General features: G+C 48.6%; 1 protein-coding gene across 2 annotated transcripts in view; it reads left to right on the top strand.

Moving 5' to 3' along the window:
- Positions 1-812: 812 nt before the first annotated feature.
- The window catches only part of KMT2B (lysine methyltransferase 2B), a 62,453-nt gene continuing 41,208 nt past the window's right edge, over positions 813-22,057 (top strand). The window contains exons 1-3 of one of the 2 annotated variants that reach the window (XM_053398396.1): positions 813-1,023; positions 15,037-15,109; positions 16,718-18,969. In XM_053398396.1, coding sequence (XP_053254371.1) covers positions 16,822-18,969 — 2,148 coding nt within the window. In that variant the 5' untranslated portion in view covers positions 813-1,023; positions 15,037-15,109; positions 16,718-16,821. Of the gene's footprint in view, positions 1,024-15,033; positions 15,110-16,717; positions 18,970-22,057 lie in introns of both variants that reach the window. The other variant, XM_053398395.1, reaches the window with a different exon arrangement.

Below are 22,057 nucleotides of genomic sequence, written 5' to 3'. Positions count from 1 at the left end.
CTATTCCTCAGGGCTGCTCGCTGGGGCAGTGGCGCCCTTCATTCATAGTCCCTTCGGGGATTTCTCTCTGTAACAGCATTCTATGGGCCGCGCCGTCGAGCCCCACCCCGACTACAACTCCCAGGGTGCATTCCAAACGAGACCGGGCCTCGCACTGCATGCTGGGAGCTGTAGTCTTGCCGCCGCCGCGCCTTCCCTCTCGCCCCGAACGCGAAATGGACTCGTTCCTCATTCGCTCTTTCAGGCCTCCCACCTTCACTGCCCGGGCTGAACCCGACTCTTTATCCCTCAGGCACACGAGCGGACCCGCGCCCCGCTCTTCACCCCTTGCGCGAGCAGCCATTTACAGCCGCTTCAGCCGCCCACCACGCCGGAGGGCAGCTTAGCTCGGGTGTCGGCCGCGGTGCCTGACGGGAGACGTAGTCCCTCCCCTCCGCCCTCTTCGCTTCACGCGGCGGGGCTCCCTCCCAGCGGCGGACTTCCCTTCCCATGGTGCAGGGCGGCGACAGAGGGCCACTTCCGGGGCGCGGCGGCCGACGGGAAGCGCGGTCCCTTCCCCTCGCGCCCTCCCTCCCGTCGCATTGCACAGCCCCCCTCGGCGGGACTCGGGCTCCCAGGCTGCCCCGCGCTCGGCGCTTGAAGGCTCCTGCGGAGGATTGTTATTGTGGCGGCCCGGCCCCCCTGGGTTCCTCTCAGTGTTTAAAGATGGCGGCGGCGGCGGCTTCGGCGGGAGGCGGCAGCGGCGGCTCGTCCGGGGCCTCGCAAGCGCGGGGCCGCTTCCCCGGCCGGCCCGGCGGGTGCCGCGCGCGGGGCGCAGGGGCCGGCAGCCGCGCGAGGGTCTCGCTGCTGGCGCCGCGCCTGCTGGTCTGGGCCGCTCCTGGGGACGGGGAGCGGGCCGCGACGGACACCACCCTGGGGATCCTCCTGGGCCTCAGCCGGAGCTGGCGCCGCCTGCAGGGCCTGCTGGGGGACAGCAGCAGCAGCAGCAGCGGAGGCGGCAGCAGCGGGGGCGAAGAGGAGCCGGTGAGATTCCCTGCAGCTGGTGGGGCTGGGAGGCTGCGGGCCCCGTCTTGACAGAGGGCGCGGGAGGCGCTGCGGAAGCCCACGCACCCCGTGGGGTGGGGTCGCGCCGAGTGCACCCGCGCGATGGTGCTCAGCTGTTCAAGGGGGGGGGGGCGCAGACGCACTGGAGGAGTCCTCTTCTCTGGCAAGACCTGGGCTGGAACCACATTGCTTTTTCACTCCCTTCACCGATGCATTTCTCCAACAGGAGCGCGTGTTCTTGGTTGGTTTAGTTTCTTAATTGTAGTGGGGGTGGGGGGGCTTGTTGTGGCTGATGCGAACCCTGCCACAGAGCTCACCTGCAAAGTAGGGCAGGATCCCTGCAGTTTGCGCCCCTCCTCCTCTCCTTTCTCCTGTTTCCTGGGCTGCAGGCTGGAAGCTGGCCTTAAATCCCACGCTTGTGCTTCCTGGGCTGAGCTTAGATGCTCTCCCCCCCTACAGGAAATTGGCTTTGGGGGTGTGCGCGTGAGGGAAGCGCTGGTGGTGGGAGTCTAGCTTGCTTGTGAGGATGAGCTGGGCCTCCTTGCAGGGGAGGTAAGTTCGTCTGCTGGCACATGGTGACCCCACTGGCAGTGTGGGATTTGAGGCTGCAGGCATGTCCAGGAGCAAGTCCTGTTGAGCACAGAAGGGGTGCTTCTGTGTCAACAGACCTGGACGATAAGGGGGTGCTTTGTTCAGCTGTCAGGATCAGCTTCTCCTTTATGCAGGCTGTGCCTCCCACTTTGGATTGCTGCATGCAACACTTTTATCAGGTAGCCATGGTGAACAGATGCTGCCCTCCTTGGGGGGAGAGACAGAGGAGGGATTGCCTTTGAGCTTCCCTGTTGTTGGCACACAGCTTCTTCAATAGGTGCTTTCAAACTTAAGGCAGTTTGGGCAGAATGGCCCTGTCTCTGGCTAGGCAGGGGTGTGGTGTGATCAGACATATGGGGCTTTTGTTCCTACCTTGGTCCTTGAAAGCAGAAAGCTGACAGCGCTTAGTCACCTGCTCTGCTGTTTCCTCCCTGCTCCTGTAGCATTAGACACATGGGAGAAACTAGCCTAACCAGGGATGGCCTTCACCATACAGAGATTCTTCCAGCAATTTGGGAAAATAACTTCACTCTTCGAAGGTTTCAAGCTGCATAGAGGTAAATTGTTGCTGTTCACCAGGGAACAAGGGGAATCAATATGAGGGTGATGGAAGGCTTGTGTTGGAAGAATGGAGTTTTCTTAGGGTTTTCTAAGGTGGGGAGGATGGGTGTTTGGGTGACTTTCGAGTCCCCGGAGAAATATGCTAGAAAGGATTGTCAAGAAATGTCAAGAAAGGAAGCAGTTATGACTGAGCTGGGCTGCTGCTTGTCTTTCACTATTGTACACCTATCCTCAGCTGATTGCAAATGAGAGTTAAAAGTTAATCTCCTGAAATCTTGCTGCAGTGCAACATGGGACACAAACATTTAGCAGAGTCTGAGAGTGAAACTGAGGTAAGGGACAAGTTATCGGCTGACTGACTAGCCGGTATCTGGGCTTTATTTAAGAAACTATTAAGTTTTGACAAAAAAAATTTTTTCCTTCCAGTAGCACCTTAAAGACCAACTAAGTTAGTTCTTGGTGTGAGCTTTCGTGTGCATGCACACTTCTTCAGATACACATGTATGTGTATCTGAAGAAGTGTGCATGCACACGAAAGCTCATATCAAGAACTAACTTAGTTGGTCTTTAAGGTGCTACTGGAAGGAAAAAAATTTTTTTGTTTTGACTATGGCAGACCAACACGGCTACCTATCTGTAACTGTATTAAGTTTTGTTCTCTTAGTAGTTAACTGAATTTCAGATGCTGGTTTTCTCTTGAAGGATTTCAGTTTCTGCTTTGGAAGATTTGCATCCTATAGGTCTGACAAAAAAATTGGAAGATTTGCATCCTATAGGTCTGACAAAAAAATTTTTTTCCTTCCAGTAGCACCTTAAAGACCAACTAAGTTAGTTCTTGGTGTGAGCTTTCGTGTGCATGCACACTTCTTCAGATACACATGTATGTGTATCTGAAGAAGTGTGCATGCACACGAAAGCTCATATCAAGAACTAACTTAGTTGGTCTTTAAGGTGCTACTGGAAGGAAAAAAATTTTTTTGTTTTGACTATGGCAGACCAACACGGCTACCTATCTGTAACTGTATTAAGTTTTGTTCTCTTAGTAGTTAACTGAATTTCAGATGCTGGTTTTCTCTTGAAGGATTTCAGTTTCTGCTTTGGAAGATTTGCATCCTATAGGTCTGACTACCTCTGCCACCAATGGTAAAAGCCTAGCTTCCAGAATTCAGTGTCTTTGGCCTGGATGAAGTTGCCAATGACTACCTGTTGTTTCGTAACTTTGAAAGTGATGCCATTTATGTATATTGCTAGCACAGGGGGTTGTGCCTTCAAGAAAAACACTGGCATTGCAATGGGGTGATTTTTTTCTGTGCTCCCAGGCCTGTGTCCATACTCGTTGTGTGTCTTGGGACAGCTGTTTAGGTGTGCCTCATTTCAGGTACAGTACAAACAAATTGCCAGTGCTTGGTCTCAGAGTCTGTGCAGTCTTTGATTTATGGAATAGCATAAGAAAGCAGGAAGACTCATTTGTGGTAGTTGCAAGTTGCTTCTTTGCCCTCAGCTGGTAAATCTGCTGGGTGGTGGTAGGGAGCTTGATCAAATCTCTATATTAAAACAAAATGTAAATATATTTCCACATAGAGAACTTGGGTATTTGGCAGCGGGGGTGGGGGCGGTTTCAAGCCTTGCCTATTCCCTGGCATGTGAGTCTTGTACATGGTCGGACTCTTTTTTTTGGTGTATGAAGAAGCATTCTGTCGTGTGAACCCGCATCTGCCCTATGAAGTGTCCATTGTAGATGGAAGTGTATTTACAGTGTGATCACATCTTACATCAGGATTTGGTTCCAAGGGTTCTGTGTATACATAAAAATTACACATACCCAAACCCTTGCGGCTACTGGGTGATGGGAAAAGAGAAATAACTCTCCCCGCCCCAGTACTCCCATAGCTCGCACACCAAACAGGCCTTGCCTCGCAAGCAAGGCAGAGGTCTTAAAAGCTATTTTTTCACACTGGTTTACCCCCAGAGGATCCAGTTCGAAAGAGCTTTTAACTTTCCACCTTGCTTGGATTTAACTTGCGCGATTTCAACTATCTATCTTCAACCATGTATGGTTGAAATTGTGCAAGTTAAATGCATGTAATATGTGATTGTACTGTGCTTTATCTACTCAGTTTATATTCTGTCCTTCCAAAGGAGCCCACCACCTTTGTTTTGTAAGCATCTCGTCTGACTAGACTTTTGCAGATTCTCTCCTTTCTGTTGTTGTTCAAGGGAAAGCCCAGGATGGGTATTTTTAGATGGCAGATTTTGGTCCCCCAGTAAATTTAAAAAGTATGCAGGTGCCTAGCAGTTAGTTTTCCAGAAGATGCAAAAGGGACCAGTTTTGAAAGCGCCCTAAGCTAAGAGGTTTGAGAACTATTTGGCACAAATTGGGCCTCTTAGGGTGAGATGGCCTATTTTCTAGGAAGACTTGGAATGTTTGTAGGAGAAAGGAAGAGGGCTACTCAAGGTAAGAAAGCTTCTGCTTGACCTGCCCTTAGCACTAGAAACTTGGCTGAAAGCATACATGGACAACTAGTGACCAGAGATGCATGTTTTGACACCTTGATAGATTTTGACTGGGTGGGCAGAATATACTGGAAGGCCATCACCTTGGCAGGGAGTGACTTCAGCCTTTGGAAGAGGGCTTGGTGAAATCACTTGGGTAATCAGCTTTCCTTGTGATTAAATCCATCTCTTGCTAGTGGCTGATGCTGTCTTCGGTCAACATGGGGAACCTGCAGCACTCCAGATGTTGCTGCATTTGCACTTCTGTCAACCACAGCCAGTATGCCCAATAGCTAGGTTATGATGGGAGTTGTAGGACAACAACCTGTGGAGGGCCACAGGTTGCCACCCCTGACATGGGCATTGGAAACTGATATGTGGTTCTCAGCACTTGTTGGGCTACACAGTTTGGGTTCATCCATAGAAAAAGCATTGATGGCATTTTAAGGTTTCCTTGGTAAGAGGTTTCTGACAAACACCGATTGTCTTGTAAAGCATGCAGCCACAAAGGGAGTGTTGGATGCATCCTAGAGCACAGTTCCAGTCAACATGTCTTGGTGTGTGCACTCAGTTCATTTAGAGCAGGGGTGGGGAACCTTAGGCCCAGGAGTCAAATGTGACCCTCCAAGCCTCTCTGGTTCTTGAGACTGTCCCCAGGGTGCACACCCCCACTGGCTCTGCCTGGCACCCTCCTTGAGTGTGGTGTTTCTTGTTTTTTTGCAAATTTGGAATGTGTCCCTGAACACAAGACCCTTGTTTGCCTGGGTGGAGAATAGAGAGGGAAGTGTGAGTGTAAAGAAACAAGCATACTGTACACAGGGGGAAATGTGTATTCATTGTTCTGCCCCCTAGGCAGGTTGTCTAGAAGAGAGTGTAGGTCTCTGGCTAAAAAAATGGTTCCCCAGCTCAGATTTAGAGCAACAGGCACCTTGCATAAATGCACTGTGCCATAGAATGCGCCCCAGAATCCTCTGCAATGTGCAGGGGATCCTGAGCAGACAAATTACTGTAAAAAGAAACTTTGGAAGCTTATGGCAATAAGAATTGGTCACAATATTTAGCGTACAGTGGAACCTCGGTTTTCAAACTTAATCCATTCCAGAAGACCGTTCGGTTTCCGAAAAGTTTGAAAACCAAGGATCAATGGGCTGGCTGCAAAGTCAATGGAAAGAAATGAAAAACGTACCTTGGAAGCCATTCGGCTTCCGAAAATCATTCAAAAACGGAAGCATTCACTTCCGGGTTGTCGGCGTTCGGGTTCCAAATTGTTTGGCTTCCGAAGCGTTTGACAACCGAGGTTCCACTGTACAGGGGGCTTGCATGCTTCCTGATGACAAAGGAGATGTGAACTGGGAATAACAGCTGAGGTCGCTTTTAAAACACCCTCTAATTTACAGGCAGTGCAGAGAAGAGCAGATCCCTCCATCGTGTCTACAGCTGGGCATAAAATCACCGGCTTCTCCTGCAAGTTTAGGTAATCCCTACCATATGAGTACTAAGAATTCCACCTTCACCCAAGGGGGAAGAAACCCAACCAAATACTAACCATAAAAGAACTGGTGGTGTGTGTACCCACATATTTCTCCCTTGTCGAATACGGAAGCACATTAGGTGCAGTTATTTTCTGTTTCTTTGGTTGGTTAAATAGCTAATATCTCAGCACTTTCAAGGAGAAAACACCACCACTGGCAGCTGAGCTCCTACATTTCTTTATGCAGGCTACCCCTTTGCCATGAGTGAAATGCAGTCATCTTTGTATTTCTGGTTCATGCAACAGTTATCGCACGAGCCCTGGCCAGATCCTGCGTTTCCACAAGATGGCTATACACGTGTGGAAAGTTCTTACTCGCCACAGACGATCTGGCTGCAGGTGTTTTTCAAACCTGTTCCATCGGGTTGTCCTTAGAACAGAGTTTGGGTCACAGCCGTGCATGTGTCTGCTGCAGGCCTTCCCCAACATGGTGTCTTTCCTTCCTAATATTTTGGACTGAAAAATTCCGTCTCCCCTGAGCGTGATCCAAACTGGCTGGAGTTGACAGGAACTGTAGGCCACAGTATCAGTAGGGCACCAGGCTGTGGAAAGCTGATGTGCAGATAACAGCTACTCTGGTGCTTTTCAGTAGTGGCTCCCCATTTGTGGAATGCTCTCCCCAGGGAGACCCGCCTGGCACATCACTAGATACCTTTAGGTAACAACATTCCATTTTAACTCGGCTTTCAGTTTTTAACTTATCTATGACCACCTGGAGTGGAAGGGAAGTTTTTAATGTATCTTTGTCCCTTTGGTTTTGATGTATGTATTGAGGGAAGGGGTTATTAGTCACTTTGAGCTGTTGTGGAATAATAATAATAATAATAATAATAATAATAATAATAATAATAGTGTTCCAGTAAGCTGTTAATGATGTTTGGCATACCAGTCCATAATGTGACCAGTGTCAGAAATGGCCATGTGAGGTTGAATTGCATTCTTCCTCGCAGCCAGGTAAGAGCTAGCTCCAGTTACTGCTGCTTTGATAACCATCGTAACAGACACATGGGAACTGTCAGGAAACACTTTCCCTGCTTGCTATTGTGTTGAAATAAAATATTCTTTAAAAAACACACATACCTCGGAAGCCCTTCAGTAACCTTTACCAAAAGTGTAATACTGGCACACCTAGACAGGGCCCTTGTTTGCCTCTGTTTCATCAGTTCCTGTTTCCTCCACTTTCTGTGTCTGCAATGGACAATTATCCACAACAGGTCAGGGAGGGCATGGCTGGATTAAGACATTCTAGAGCAGGGGTAGGCAACCTAAGGCCCATGGGCCACAAGCGGCCCACAGGGTCGTTTAACCGGCCTACAAGCTGCCCCCGAACTGAGCCGCCCACTCAGTGAGTCCGGCGCGGCGCAGGGACTCTCTTCCGCAGTGCTGGAAATCGCTTCTGTGCAGACGCCGGAAATCGCATCTGCACAGATGCAGACGCCGGAAATTGCGGGTGCGCATGCAGTCCAGCCCACAAAGGGCTCTCCACTGGAGTGAACCAGCCCAGGTGAGGTAAACCTTGCTGACCCCTGCTCTAGAGAGCAGTAGTTGGCTTGAGACATATTTGTTGAATTTTTTTTTTCAGAATCACAAATCAGTGATAGAGAGGGAAAAATACACTCTAGGATTGCTCCTCAAAATATAAGGATGGTTGGTTCATCGTCTTGCTGTTCTTGAGTCCGGGTTCAAGCGTTCAGCAGGAGGTGTTATGCAGTGTGTCTCAGCTTGAGCATGCATATGAGCGATAACCTATATGGAAGCATCTTTGCATAATCTCCCTATTGTTCCATCAGGGAAGGAGTTTTGACAGGCTGCCTGCCCTTGGAGTGCCAGTTGCATGCGTGCAAGAAGATTTCGACACTGCATTTAAGTGTGCAATATCCCTGTGCCTTCTGTGACAGCAGAGCCTTTGTGAACCCAGTCCTGCGTGTCCTCTGTGATCTGTGAACAATGTGACCTTCACATCATGAACTATGGAGTTAGCTGTTTCCCCCCAGTAAAGCTGTCCACCCATTCAAATAAATGTTGGCTGATTAATTGGATGAGTTTTGGTTGGTTAATGGATTAAGATCCACCCCAGGGTACATGTCTGATGGGGGTACATGACAACACAGCCACCTTACTGAAGCTAAACTGGACGATGGCCAGGGAACCCCACAAACATCGCTTTGAGTTCCATGAAGGAAGGAAAGCAAGATACAGGTGTGCTAAAATTAAAAAAAAAAAAAATCTCAGAAACTGGCGTGCAAGAGGTCAAGCGATCGTTTGTAACAATAAGCAGATGTCTTCTGTTTCTAGATGATGTGTGAGCATACATTGCATCAGGTGTTCCAAAATGCATTTTTCTTTCTCCCACTGGGAAGAATCTCATGGCACCTTGAAGGCTGGAACATTTATTATGGCATATGCTTTTGTCGACTAGCATCCTCTTCACCAGATGCCTGAAATATAATTGGGATTGTGTGTGCTTTAAGGTCCCAGCCACACCATACATTTAAAGCACATTTATGCCACTTTTAACAATTCTAGGAATCCTAGGAACTGTCGTTTGCCCCTCCAGCTTACTAGTGCCAGGAGCTTTGCATTATTGCCAACCTTGTCTTGTAATGGTCACTCACTTAGGTTTTTTCATAATTTCTCTGTCTGTTATTTATGCATTTTGTTTTCTTCCGGCTTCAGTGCTCCCTAGCACTGCTCTCAAAAAATGTACATACGTCTCTACCAATTATTTAAAAAAATGCTTCATACATCTGACAAAGTGGATTCTAGTCCATGAAGGCTTATGTCTACCTTAGGTACTACAGTGCTCTTTGCTGTGTTTGCTGCCCTTCTGGAACTGCCCTATTGTGATGGTCATCTGCAATTTTATGAACACTTGTGTTAAAGTAATATTAAAACAATTCACTTTCTTAATTAGGGGCACCTTTTTAAGGCGATTGTTCAGTTCCATTTCCAAAGTTTTAATCAAACGTTGCCTCCCTAGTGTTTTATATTGATAAATGACACATGTAGGGGGGGATTCGTATTAGGATGTGTGGGGTTTCTTGTCTGGAAGGAGGGCTTGCCAACCTGCCAGTGGGTGCTTGGCCATCCAGGTCTGGAGGTGCCCTTATTGTGAGGATAGGGAACCTTGGGGCCAATGTGCCCCCTACAGCCTTCTCTGTGTGACCTTCAAGAGTCTCACTAGGCCACACCTTTCATCAGTCCTCCCTCATTCCTTCCTAAAGTACCTAATGGCGGATCTTGCCTGCTTGGGTGGAGGTAGCTATAGGTGTATAGACACCACTAGCTTTCATGTGTCTGAAACATAGCCTACTGTCACATCCATTAACATGCCTATTTTGGTTGCTGCTCCCACCCACCCCTAGCATGCAGTCCCAGAACATTGTCCATTAGGAAATGACTTCCTTACCTACTACCTTCCTGTAGGATTTAATGGCAACCACTCACTTACATAGGAGAAAGCCAAGAGGTGCCCTTGGGGACACCTTTGTGGAGGGGCCTTGGTTTGATCCCTGCCCCTGCTCCCCTCCTCCCATTTCTTTCTTCTGTATCATACTAGAGGATTACCAGGACCCAAACCTTGGTATTTTCTAGCTATATAGTGAGAGGGAGAAAACGCAGTTCTCGAGAGAGGAAAGGCACCTCCCTATTTCTTTCTCCCCCACCCCCAAATTCTCCAGGATACTTGCTGTAAGCTGTCAGGCCTTTGGCAGGTCAGTTGTCTTCCCTCTCCATCCTCAGTTTGTTATCAACGGACGCATGAACATTCCGCATATCAAGCTTCTCTCAGCCCTGGACTTCCTGGATAGACTTGCACAAGCTCTAGTCTGTCTTAGTTATGTGTAGGGTATACTGGTGTTGATGCTGGAGTGGGGCAGGTCTAAAAGCAGAAGACGTCACCCGCAAGTGCCTATTTGCATGCAGAGACTCTGCATGATTGGGAAGCCTAGTTGCATGGAGCCCTTCTCTGTGAGTTGGTGTCTGCACACAGCATGTTGTTGCAGAAGGACAACTCAGCCCGGGGTGAGGGGAGACCTGCTGTGTGCATGAGTAACACCTGAAGAGGGTGTTTCTGGCTGAATTCTGGTTCCTTAGACCAGGGCTTGGAAGCTTACACCCAGGGGCCAAATGTGGCCCTCGAGCTTGCCCTCTGAACTCTCCCCAGACCACAATCCTCACTGGCCATGCTGTGCCCCCCAAGTGCTTTTGCCTGGCTAGAATGTTGTTGCAGTGCCCATTTTGCCTCTGTTTCCACCCACCATTTATATTTCTTCCTTAAATGGTGGCCCTTAGGCTGAAAAAGTCTCCCCATCTCTGCTTTAGGGGTGTGTGTGTGTGTGTGTGTGTGTGTGTAGAGCAGTGTTTCCCAAACTTAGGTCTCCAACTGTTTTTGAACTATAGTTCCCATGATCCCTGGCCACTGGTCCTGCTAGCTAGGGATGATGGGAGTTGTAGTCCAAAAACAGCTGGAGAACCAAGTTTGGGAAACACTGATGTAGAGGCTCAACTGCCATAATGATCCTCTTAAGCTCACAGGTTCGTGTTAGGTGGTTTGGGTTCTTTTCTTTCCCTTCACCTAAAATGTCATTTTGATCACAAACTTGCGTCTTCCTTTATCTATGGTTTTCCCCAAGTATGTGGACGCTGATGCCTTCTTTGTTGGTAGCCCTGTTTCTTTCCTAAACTGATAGACTCTCAGCCACCTGATTTTACTATGAGATTGAGAGAGCAATGACGCTACCTGAAAGCCCACCAGGTTTGGGGCGGAGGAGAGGGTTGCTAGTTCCAGTTCTTCTGCCAACCCTGTTTGCTACCTCCAGTTCCCAGAAGTTGAAACCACCACTTGCTCCTATTGCTGCAGTTTGCACAAAAAACAAGGCATGCACTTGCAGACTAAAGCAAAACAAAGTGTTTGGTCCCGTTCCCCCCCTGCCCCGCCCCAAGAGTGACTAGTGGGGTGCCACCGGGTTCTGTCTTGGGCCCGGTCTTATTCAACATCTTTATCAACGACTTGGATGATGGACTCAAGCGCATCCTGATCAAATTTGCAGATGACACCAAACTGGGAGGGATGGCTAACACCCCAGAGGACAGGATCACACTTCAAAATGACCTTGACAGAGAACTGGGCCAAAACAAACAAGATGAATTTTAACAGGGAGAAATGTAAAGTATTGCACTTGGGCAAAAAAAATGAGAGGCACAAATACAAGATGGGTGACACCTGGCTTGAGAGCAGTACATGTGAAAAGGATCTAGGAGTCTTGGTTGACCACAAACTTGACATGAGCCAACAGTGTGACGCGGCAGCTAAAAAAGCCAATGCAATTCTGGGCTGCATCAATAGGAGTATAGCATCTAGATCAAGGGAAGTAATAGTGCCACTGTATTCTGCTCTGGTCAGACCTCACCTGGAGTACTGTGTCCAGTTCTGGGCACCACAGTTCAAGAAGGACACTGACAAACTGGAACGTGTCCAGAGGAGGGCAACCAAAATGGTCAAAGGCCTGGAAACGATGGCTTATGAGGAACGGCTAAGGCAGCTGGGCATGTTTAGCCTGGAGAAGAGGAGGTTAAGGGGTGATATGATAGCCATGTTCAAATATATAAAAGGATGTCACATAGAGGAGGGAGAAAGGTTGTTTTCTGCTGCTCCAGAGAAGCGGACACGGAGCAATGGATCCAAACTACAAGAAAGAAGATTCCACCTAAGCATTAGGAAGAACTTCCTGACAGTAAGAGCTGTTCGACAGTGGAATTTGCTGCCAAGGAGTGTGGTGGAGTCTCCTTTGGAGGTCTTTAAGCAGAGGCTTGACAACCATATGTCAGGAGTGCTCTGATGGTGTTTCCTGCTTGGCAGGGGGTTGGACTCGATGGCCCTTGTGGTCTCTTCCAACTCTATGGTTCTATGATTGCTGCAGTAGCAGTGCCAACACTGTAGTATGTACGGATGTGGAACTGGGAGCACCTTTTCTACCTCATCGCAACCCTGTTTCTGGTGATGGGCATTAAAATATATTGTTTTCCCTCTTCCTGCAGCCCAGAAGTGAGACTAGTCTGAGCTGTATGGATGAAGGGAAAGTTTTGCCCTCACTGTAATTCATTTCCCACGTATAGCTGTTTCCCCACAGGAATGGAATGGACATGACATAAAGTATAGGGGTGAAGTGGTACTACACCTGCCCTGCTGATCTCTCAATTAAGAAGCAAGTTTGCATCTAACTGCATAGTCCTATCCTGGTTTCTGTTTCTTGGCCAGATCACACCAGGTGCTATCATTGACATTTGTAAGCTGCTCTGGGGCATTCTTTTTGACTAAAGAACGGGGTAAAATAACAGTTACCCCACCTGCCCTGCTGCATTAGCTGAACACAGGTTTGGTCTCACCTGTTGGCTCAAACATGCCGAGAATTTCGGAATGGAACCCAGAGTTCTGTCTCACACCATTCATTGCACTGAACAAAGAGCAACAGTTAGAAAATGAAGAACTCACAAGAATTATAAGGAACTTTCGTCTCCTGGCTGGTTGCTCTCTACTGCAGTAGTAGACCACATGTTCTGTGGTGCATTTTGAGATGATCCTGCTGAATTCTCTTGGTGCAAAAGTGCTGAAAACTCTTTCTGGAACAATGAGCAAATTCTGAATAGTAGGCTTTCCTTTGACAGTCTATTATAGCTATACTATATGCACACAGTGGAGAGAAAGGAGGAAGCATTGGCTAGGTTGGTGTTACTAGGTTTACACATATGCCATATCCAAATCAGCACTGAATAGCAGCATCTAGCCCAGGATTGAGGAACCTTTGACTGTCCAGAGATTGCTGGATCAACAGATCCCATCATCTCCGACCATCCACTAGCTGGGGTGGTGCTGATGGGAGTTGGAGTCCAGCGACTTCTAGAGGACCACAGGTTCCACAGCTCTGATATAGACTAAAGCATATCTTGGTGCATGTGCAGTGCATATCCACAGCTTACAGCAGCTGTCTACTACCAGTAATGCTTCCCCTTTGCAGCACAGCTGCAGGGGGATGCAGAAGGACTTGAATTCGAATTTAGAAGCTGTTGAAGCAACCACCCACTTTGTAGCTGCAAATGTAATAGAATGTGAGAGTCCACGAAAAATAGGTAAATAAAGAGGAATAATGGCTCTCACGCTTCCCTGTTGATCTTCTCCAGGAGTTGCTCCATCCATAATCTGATGTACGTTTTGCATACCATCTGTCACTAAGCGGCCATTACCTCCAGCCTTGCATGCAGTGCCTGAGAGTTCCCTAAATTTCTTTGGGACCTTTAGAATCAGTCCCCCAGCACGGATAAATTTTTGGCTATGTCTGGGGTTTTTGTCTTTGCTGAACCCCAGACTCTCACCTTTCAGAAGAGAGGGACAGCAGGCCCAGGAACTGTCTCTGCGCATCCAAAAATGAGTCCACTATGTGCTCAGATGTGGGTCTGAGGTTACTTTGTAGAGATGTGGGGAAACTGTTACATAGCACTTGGGTTTCCATGTAAAGTTACCCATGTGTTGGGCTGATACTCTTGTACACAGTGTGTCAGTTGTGAATGGATCAATCATCTGAGACCCTTCTTTGTGGAGTGCTCTCTCCAAGGAGGCTCACCTGGCACCTTTGTAAGATACTTTTAGGAGCTAGGCAAAAACATCCCTCTTCCCTAGGCTTTTGGCTAATTAAACCATCTTATGACCTTTTAAAAAGGGACGCGGGTGGCGCTGTGGGTAAAAGCCTCAGCGTCTAGGGCTTGCTGATCGAAAGGTCGGCGGTTCGAATCCCCGCGGCGGGGTGCGCTCCTGCTGCTCGGTCCCAGCGCCTGCCAACCTAGCAGTTCGAAAGCACCCCCGGGTGCAAGTAGATAAATAGAGACCGCTTACTGGCGGGAAGGTAAACGGCGTTTCCGTGTGCTGCGCTGGCTCGCCAGATGCAGCTTTGTCACGCTGGCCACATGACCCGGAAGTGTCTCCGGACAGCGCTGGCCCCTGGCCTCTTGAGTGAGATGGGCGCACAACCCCAGAGTCTGTCAAGACTGGCCCGTACGGGCAGGGGTACCTTTACCTTTACCTTTATGACCTTTTAAAGTGGGAGTATTTTTTTTGCTTGTTACTGTGGTGTGTATTTTTGTGTCTTCATATTGTAAACTGCTCAGGGATTCTTGGATGAAGGGCGGTATAGAATTTTCAATAATAGTAGTAGTAATAGTGGTAGTAGTAATAATAATAATAGTAGTAGTAGTAGTAATAATAATAATAATAATAATAATAATAATAAATGACTGACTTGCCCTGTAGTACTCACAGCAGCCACATACGGAAAAAGCTTTGATTGCTGCTCCTCTGAGAAGTGCAAACTGGCCATTTTGCACACAATTCCCAGTAGATGTACACATGTTTTGGTGTCTGTATGTCCATACATTTGAATAAGCTCTGTGACACTTCTCATCAAACAAATCTGAATGATGCCAAGTAACTCTGCAGGGCGTATTTTTGAACATGTGTCTTGCTGCTCTGCCATTAACACTTTGTACACAGCCCTGCCCAGGTGTTTTGTCTATTGTACGCTACCCTGGAATCTGATTGAATAAAGTGTGACTTAGAAATGTAATCCTCCCCCTTTATTTTCAAAGAATTGTATGGGCAGTGGTGGCGATGGGGAGGCACCCCAGAGTTGTGCAGCGGTGTTGGAAGAAAGGGGTTTAACCTTGGCTACATGGGTGATCTGCTGTAAGGAAAAGGCTGGGTGGTTTCTTCCTTGAACATGACCCTCACTTGTGACTCCAGTTCCTTCTCTCTTGCCTGGCAGAAGGAGTTCCTGGGCTTCCATTCAGAGGATGACGCCTCTCAGAGCTCGCTGCGTGCTGCTTTACGGTTTAAAAGAGGTAAGGGTGCCATTGCAGGTACCTCTTGGTGGTTTTCTGGCTGATCTGACAGTGGTCTGGAGCATCTGCACACACATTTAAGTCCCAGCAATAGCAACATGGAAAAACAACACATAAAAAAACCGATTAAGAAATTCTGTTGAACAGAAACAAGCATAGCCAGACTAAACTAATAATAATAATAGTAATAAAGCACGGCACTGGCACAGAGGGCCAGACTACATGTTACATGTTAATAGCATGTTTAGATTATGTGCGACTCTCTTACAAAAAAAAGCAGGCACAGGGAGTCTAGATGTGGTGTTTTTTGTTACAAGAAAGCTATCCGAAGCAAGCAATTCATTATATTAATTAGTTGCCCTGCTTGTGTGTCTTGATCTTCAGCTCATGGAACACTGAGATCAACTTTATGTAGTGAAAATAGACAGCTACATCTACCAATGCCATAGTACAAGTGAGAAAATGAAACAGTTACAATATAAAAACAGCATCCAAAATTTGAACTAAAACAGCAACAAAGGTAGCCTTTGGCTAATTAAGCCAACTATGGTCTTTTAAACTGGGTGGGTAATTTTTTTGTTGTTACTATGTTATGCATTTTTGTGTTTTGATAACGTACACAGCCACCATGTGATCCTTGGACGAAGGGTGGCATAGAAATTTAATATGCGGTGAGAAGCCCAGCTCTTTTCCCATCTTTTTGTCATGCTGTTTGACTTAGCTCAGTTGCATGCCTACCAGATATGGAGTTTCACATTTGTTCCTAGCAAATTGTGTTTTCTTGCTTTCCGTTGTTACAAGGGCTGCCAACTGATGGAAGAACGTTTAACTGGTTCATCATCTGACTTGCAAAGAGTTGATTGAGATTTTTAAAAAATGTGTTTTATCACAGCTTCCCTATAGGTGCATTCTGGGGAATACTGAAGAGAATCTGAGAGAACATTTATTTAACAAAATGTATAGACCACTTGATTTTAAAAGAAAGAAGTCTAAGCAATTTATATAAAATAGCATTTTCTTATTAATTTCTTTATATATTGATAAATTCAACAAACTTTAAAAGAAAGTCAAAATGTGGATAAAACCTGCAGCTTAAGGACAAGTAGACATAAAAAAACAAATAAAAAATATGTGTCTGGCTAGGCTTGCCTAAACAAAAGGGAGTTTTTAGTAAGCACCAGGAACAAGATAGTGACTGTCATATCAACAGACAGGGAGCTCTGGAGCATAGGTGCTGAAAAGTCTTGACTCCTCAAAAGTGGGGAATACATGTTACTAATCATTGGTTGAAGAAAATGCCTTCTTCAGTGTCCTATGTTTTCCTGCTAGTATGGAATTATTGGTGCTGCCTGTCTCGGTGCACATGCTGTCAGTGGTGCCACATGTGCTCACCTGGAAGCAGTTGTTTGCTTACTGTAAGTGACCACTCCAAGTGTTTAACTGTTTCGACAAAACTGTCTGCAAGTTGAAGTCTTGAGAATCCTTCTGTTCTCTGGAGGTGCGCTTCCCAGCATGTTATATCCAGGGCCTGGTGCTGTACACACTGCCCTTGTAGGTTGGAAACTCCAGAGGCATTTTGACAGCCAAGGTTTCCTTCTCTCCTTACAGGCGCAGTGCTGCCGGCACGTGGTCGGAAAAAAAGGGGGCTTGCTGAGGACACCCTTTCCAAGCGGCTGTCAAAGCAGAGAGCTGTGGAATCCCAGCGGGAGCGGATGGTGAAGGCTTTGGCTGAGCTGCTTCAGAGCAACAAGGGGTCTCCAGCAAGGACAGATCGGCTGTCGGCTTCCAGCCCCCAAGCTGGCGGCATGCTTCCTGAGCAGCCTGAAGCAGACCCAGAGCCTGGCGACCCCACGAAACCCTCCGTCTCCCCTGCCCACCCGTCACAAATGGAGAAGGACCTCAACTCCGTTGTGTCGCCCAGGCCGCGAGGCCGGCCACGGGGCTCTTTCACAAAGAGGCTCATTGCAAGACCCAAGCCTCCTTGTCAAAGCACCAAAGCTCCAGATTCCACCCTGGAACCCAGCAGCAGCAGCAGCCCTCGGTCACCCTCGCCGTGCCAAGCGGCCAGCCCCTCCCCTACGCCCCAGGAGCCCCCGAAGAAGCCGCCACTCATCCTGAAGTTCTTCTCAAAGGCCAAGCGGCACAAGTCCGGCCAGCTGGTGGTGACCCACGTCCGGCTAAAAACTCCCGGGCACAGGAGGGGCCGCAAGAGGAAGTGGAGCGTTGTACCGAGGAAGGGAATCTCCCCACTTCCTTCCCGGTCTGTATCGGAGTCAGAGGCACCTTTGTCAGAGTCAGACGGGTCTGCCCCAGAGCCGGAACAGAAAGAGGAGTCTTCTACTCCAGAATCTCAGGCAGAAGTCCTTTTCCCAGAGCCAGAGCCGGAGCCCCAGCCAGAACGTGCTGCCCCAGAGCCAGAGCCAGAGCCACAACTGGAGGTGATTGCCCAAGAATCTGAGCAACTGTCAGAGGCTCCTGTCCTGGAGCTGGAGGCTTCTGAGCCAGGACCAGAAGCTCCAGCACCAGGAGGTGGCGTTCCTGCTTCGCCCAGTGAGATAGCTGGCCAACAAGAGCACCAGCAGCCCTGCCCGCAGAGTGACGGGTCAGGAGTTGTTTCCGAGGAGGGGACTTCCAGCATTGCCCTTTCCACGCGGGCGCAGTGTTTGAAAAGGGGTCGCGGGCGTCCTCCCCTGACCGCTACGCAGCGGGCCCAGCGTTTGGCTTCTCAGCACCTGCCGGCCAAAGCCAGGGAGGAGGCTCTAGCAGCTGCACAGCAGCCTGGCGGGCCTGGCTTCGAAGAGGCGCCAGGTCACAAGGCCAACTTCCTGAAGAATATCCGCCAGTTCATCATGCCCGTGGTGAGCGCCCGCTCGTCGCGCCTCATCCGGACCCCCCGCCGCTTTATGGACGAGGTTCCGCAGAAGGCAGCCAAGCCCGTGGAAAGCGCTGCGGCGGATGGGCCTTGTGCAGACAAGCAGGAGACTCCCATGCTGCCGTTGCTGGAGACTCCCCTTCAGCTGACTCCCCCAGCCCCTAGCTCCCCTGATAAAGATACCTCTCGGGCCCTGTCGCCCCCGCCTTCCCCCAGCGTGCCCCTCCTAACTTCCTCCATTGCCGCCCTACCTGAGAAGCGCCGTTCCATCCTTCGGGAGCCCACATTCAGGTGGACCTCGCTGAGCCCCCCGTCGCCCCCCAAGGATACGGGCAAGGCGCTCTTCCATCTTCCTTGCGAAGATTCGTCTCCTTTGCTCAGCCCTCCAGCGCCAACCCCATCTCCCCCGGCCAAGCGGACCCCGCTGCTGCGAGCCCCCCAGTTCACACCCAGCGAGGCACACCTGAAGATCTATGAATCTCTGACGGTGTCTCCTGAGGAATCTGATCTAGTGCCTGCGTCCCCCGAGCTCAGGAGGGACCTCCCCGCACTGCAGCAAGAGGGTCTCCTGCTCCCTTACGAGCCAGTGGTGACCCGCAGTGGCAAGAAGCTGTTGGGAAGGACGAACCACCTTGCCCTGCCCCTCTTCCCAGAGGTTTCTAGGCCACTTGGGGCTCAGGGCAAAGAGCTGATCACCATGGAGGATGTCAATTCTCCAGGCGTAGTTCACAAGGTGGCCATCCGGAGGATTCTGCCTCCGTCGGCCCAAGTGGAAGAGGAGGAGGAGGAGGAGGTGGCGGCAGCTGAGAGTTCAGAGAGTGAGGGAGAGCCAGCTAGCCTGCGCTCGGAGGCACTGAAGCCCCCTCCAGAGGAGCCAAAGCCCCTTATTACCCAGCTGTCAAGCATGGATAAGGTATACAGCTTGCTCACTCGTGCCAAGGTGCAGCTGTACAAGATCGATCAGCAGAAGCACTTCAAAATGACGCCGGTAAGAGAAGCCTCGGGTGGGAGTGGCAAGGCTTTGGCATGATAGGCAAGGCTATGTATTTGTAGAAGAAAATGTTGGTGGTCTTTGGGGCCTCGGTTAATGATTTTGCTTCATCTGTTTTGTTTTTAAGCTCCATGCCCCACTGTGGTACTGTGTACTGTTCATCAAGAGACGTTGTGGGTAAACTTAACTTTAACCCTGTATAAGGGTCCACATAGGTCATTTTTTCCATTAAAACAGAGATGGGGTACTTAGAATCATAGAATTGGAGGGGACCCTGAGGATCCTCTAGTCCAACGGCCTGAAATGCAGGAATATGCTGCTGTCCCATACTGTAATTGAGCTTGCAACCTAGGCATCATCAGACCATGCTCTAACCAACTGCATTATTGAATCAGCTGCATGCAGCATGGCCAGCGGTCACGACATTGGAAGGACCACAGGTTCTCCATCCCTGCATTAAAAGAAGTTGTGATAATTGGGCCAGCCAAATAAGGCTATGACCTAAGAATCTTTCTGGATGAGACCAAAGGGTCATCCAGTCCAACAACCTGTTCTCACAATGGCCAAGCGGGACCTGAGAGCAACACCAGGTCCCACTTATGCCTTCCAGGAACAGGTAGGTTCAGAGAGGAATACAGCCTCTGATCCTGTTGTTGGTAGCCATTGGTAGACCTGTCTTCCACCAAGTTGTCATCCAAACTGGTGGGCCATGACCAGTGTTAGAAACTGAGATATGAAAGCTAGAAGCTAAGTGGCACCTTAAACCTAGGTTATGGATGCAACAACGGAATGTCTAGGTGTACTTTTTATAACAGGAATACAAAGCTGAAAATGAATGAACTGCAGCTAAAATGTTATGTTCATTTTTCACATGGCCTAGTTCTTCCCCTGCCCACCCCCCTAATATTCTTAAGAGGGTCTCTTCTCCAGTCTTCAGAGATTAGCTGAAAGTGGTGAGGCAGAAAAAGGTCCTCTTTTCTTCCACACTGCAGTTTTAATCTGAAATCTTAGGCGCAGTACTGCACCCAGAGCTCAGAAACCGCTCGCACTGATGAAATTCCCTGTCGCAAAATGTGCCTAGAACAATGGGAGTTTCGAGCACTGGCTATGACTAGATCTTGGGGCAGGAGATTCCATAGTTAAACTACGCTCTATGTGAAGAAGCATGTCCTTTTTTCCTATCTGGATTCTTCCAACATGCTGCTTCAATGAATGACGCTGGATTCCAGTATTATGAGGGAAGGAGAAAAACTTACCCTTTCTCAACTAAAAGTCCCAAATATTGTAACCTTTCCTCATAGGTATAGTTGATACATCGCCCAGGACTTATTTGAGGGCCAGAGTGGGGTGGTGCCTTCACCTGGCGGTATATCGTGGGTGAAACCGCCATCGCTCCTGAGTTACACTGCCACCAGCGCCCAGAAGGAGGAACAAGCTGCATTGGCCGGGGGCCCAGAAGACCCCGGGGTGAAACTGCTGACATTCCTGCTGAGGCGGCTTCACCCCAGTGCATCGTGGGGCCCCACCCAAAGCAGCTTGTTCCTCCCTTTGCTTTTCAACATCGCGGTGTATCACAATATCGCGGTGTTTGACTAGTGATACATCGCAAAATTGAAATCTTATTTCACCCAGCCCTTCTCATAGGTGAGTTGCTCCAGCCTCGGGATCATTTTGATTTAACTTTTCCATACCCTATGATATCCTTTCTGAGGTGTGGTAACTGGAACCATATGCAGTAATCCTGAGTGCAGGCACATTATATAGATTTGTATGACAGCATTATTATATTGGCAGTTTTATTTTCAATCCCTTTCCCTAACATGGAATTTGCCTTTTCCACACTACTGCATGTTGGGACTGCATTTGTATCGAGCTATTCACCATGGCTCCAGTAACCCTTTTCCTTTTATTCACTGCCGGTTCAGAACCCCCTTACCCATATATGATGGTACCTCGGGTTAAGTACTTAATTCATTCCGGAGGTCCATACTTAACCTGAAACTGTTCTTAACCTGAAGCACCACTTTAGCTAATGGGGCCTCCTGCTGCTGCCACACTGCCAGAGCACAATTTCTGTTCTCATCCTGAAGCAAAGTTCTTAACCCAAGGTACTATTTCTGGGTTAGCGGAGTCTAGAACCTGAAACGTATGTAACCCGAGGTACCACTGTATGTGATTTTTTTTACCCAAGCGTGTGCTACTTTGCCCTTGTTTCATTGAATCACATTTGCCATCTTAATGCCCATTCACCTAGCTTGGGTGCATCCTTTGGGAGCTCCTCGCAGTCCCTCACCACGTTGCACACTAGGGTGTCATCAGAGAACTTGGCCACCTCATTGCTCATCCCTAAATGCAGGTGATTTATAAACAAGCAAAAATACTGATCCTTGGGGGAATCCACTTCTTACATCCCTCCGTCGCGAGAACTTCCCTTTTATTTCTACTCTCTGCTCTGCCACCAAGCTTTGGCCCTTCCCCCAGACAAAAAAAGGCGTGCACAGCAGTTCTAAGAAAGACCAACACATGGCATGGCCACATCCAGGGCAATGTGCTAAAGTAATCAAAAGTCCTTTGCAAGGAAAATGGTGACCTGTTTAGATTATGCAGATTAAGCAGATCTACTTGTTTTGCATAACTTCACGTCTGCTTGTCAGGGCTGGAAGTCAGGCAGGGTACTGAAAGCCAGCCCCTGGCCACAGCAAAATCTACATCTCTTTCCCACCATCAATTGATCGTTTTATGTGTATGTCGCTTTCCCAAAGTTAAAACAGTGCTGGAGGCGGCTTGCAACATGAAAACATTTCATAACTACAAATATAACAGAAGTCATAAACAATTAATGGAACATCAAAAAGTACACATTGAACAATTTCCATGTAAATCATAAGATCTAAAATAAAGAAATGAAAAATTAATATTGATAACGGCAGCAAACCTCCCTTCCCCACAAAACCTGCTAAATAATACTCCAGCCAAAGAGTCTGTTCAACAGCCTCAGCTTTTCTAACGAGTCAGTCAAGGCCCCGCCTTCCCAGGCCTGTAAGGTAGGGAGCGTGTCTTCCAAAACTCGCAGCTGAAATGCTCT

The sequence above is a fragment of the Podarcis raffonei genome, chromosome 8, assembly GCF_027172205.1.
Source record: "Podarcis raffonei isolate rPodRaf1 chromosome 8, rPodRaf1.pri, whole genome shotgun sequence".
In the NCBI taxonomy this organism is placed as follows: domain Eukaryota; kingdom Metazoa; phylum Chordata; class Lepidosauria; order Squamata; family Lacertidae; genus Podarcis; species Podarcis raffonei.
Note: the sequence above shows the minus strand (reverse complement) of the source record. Positions and strands in the feature narration are given on the sequence as shown.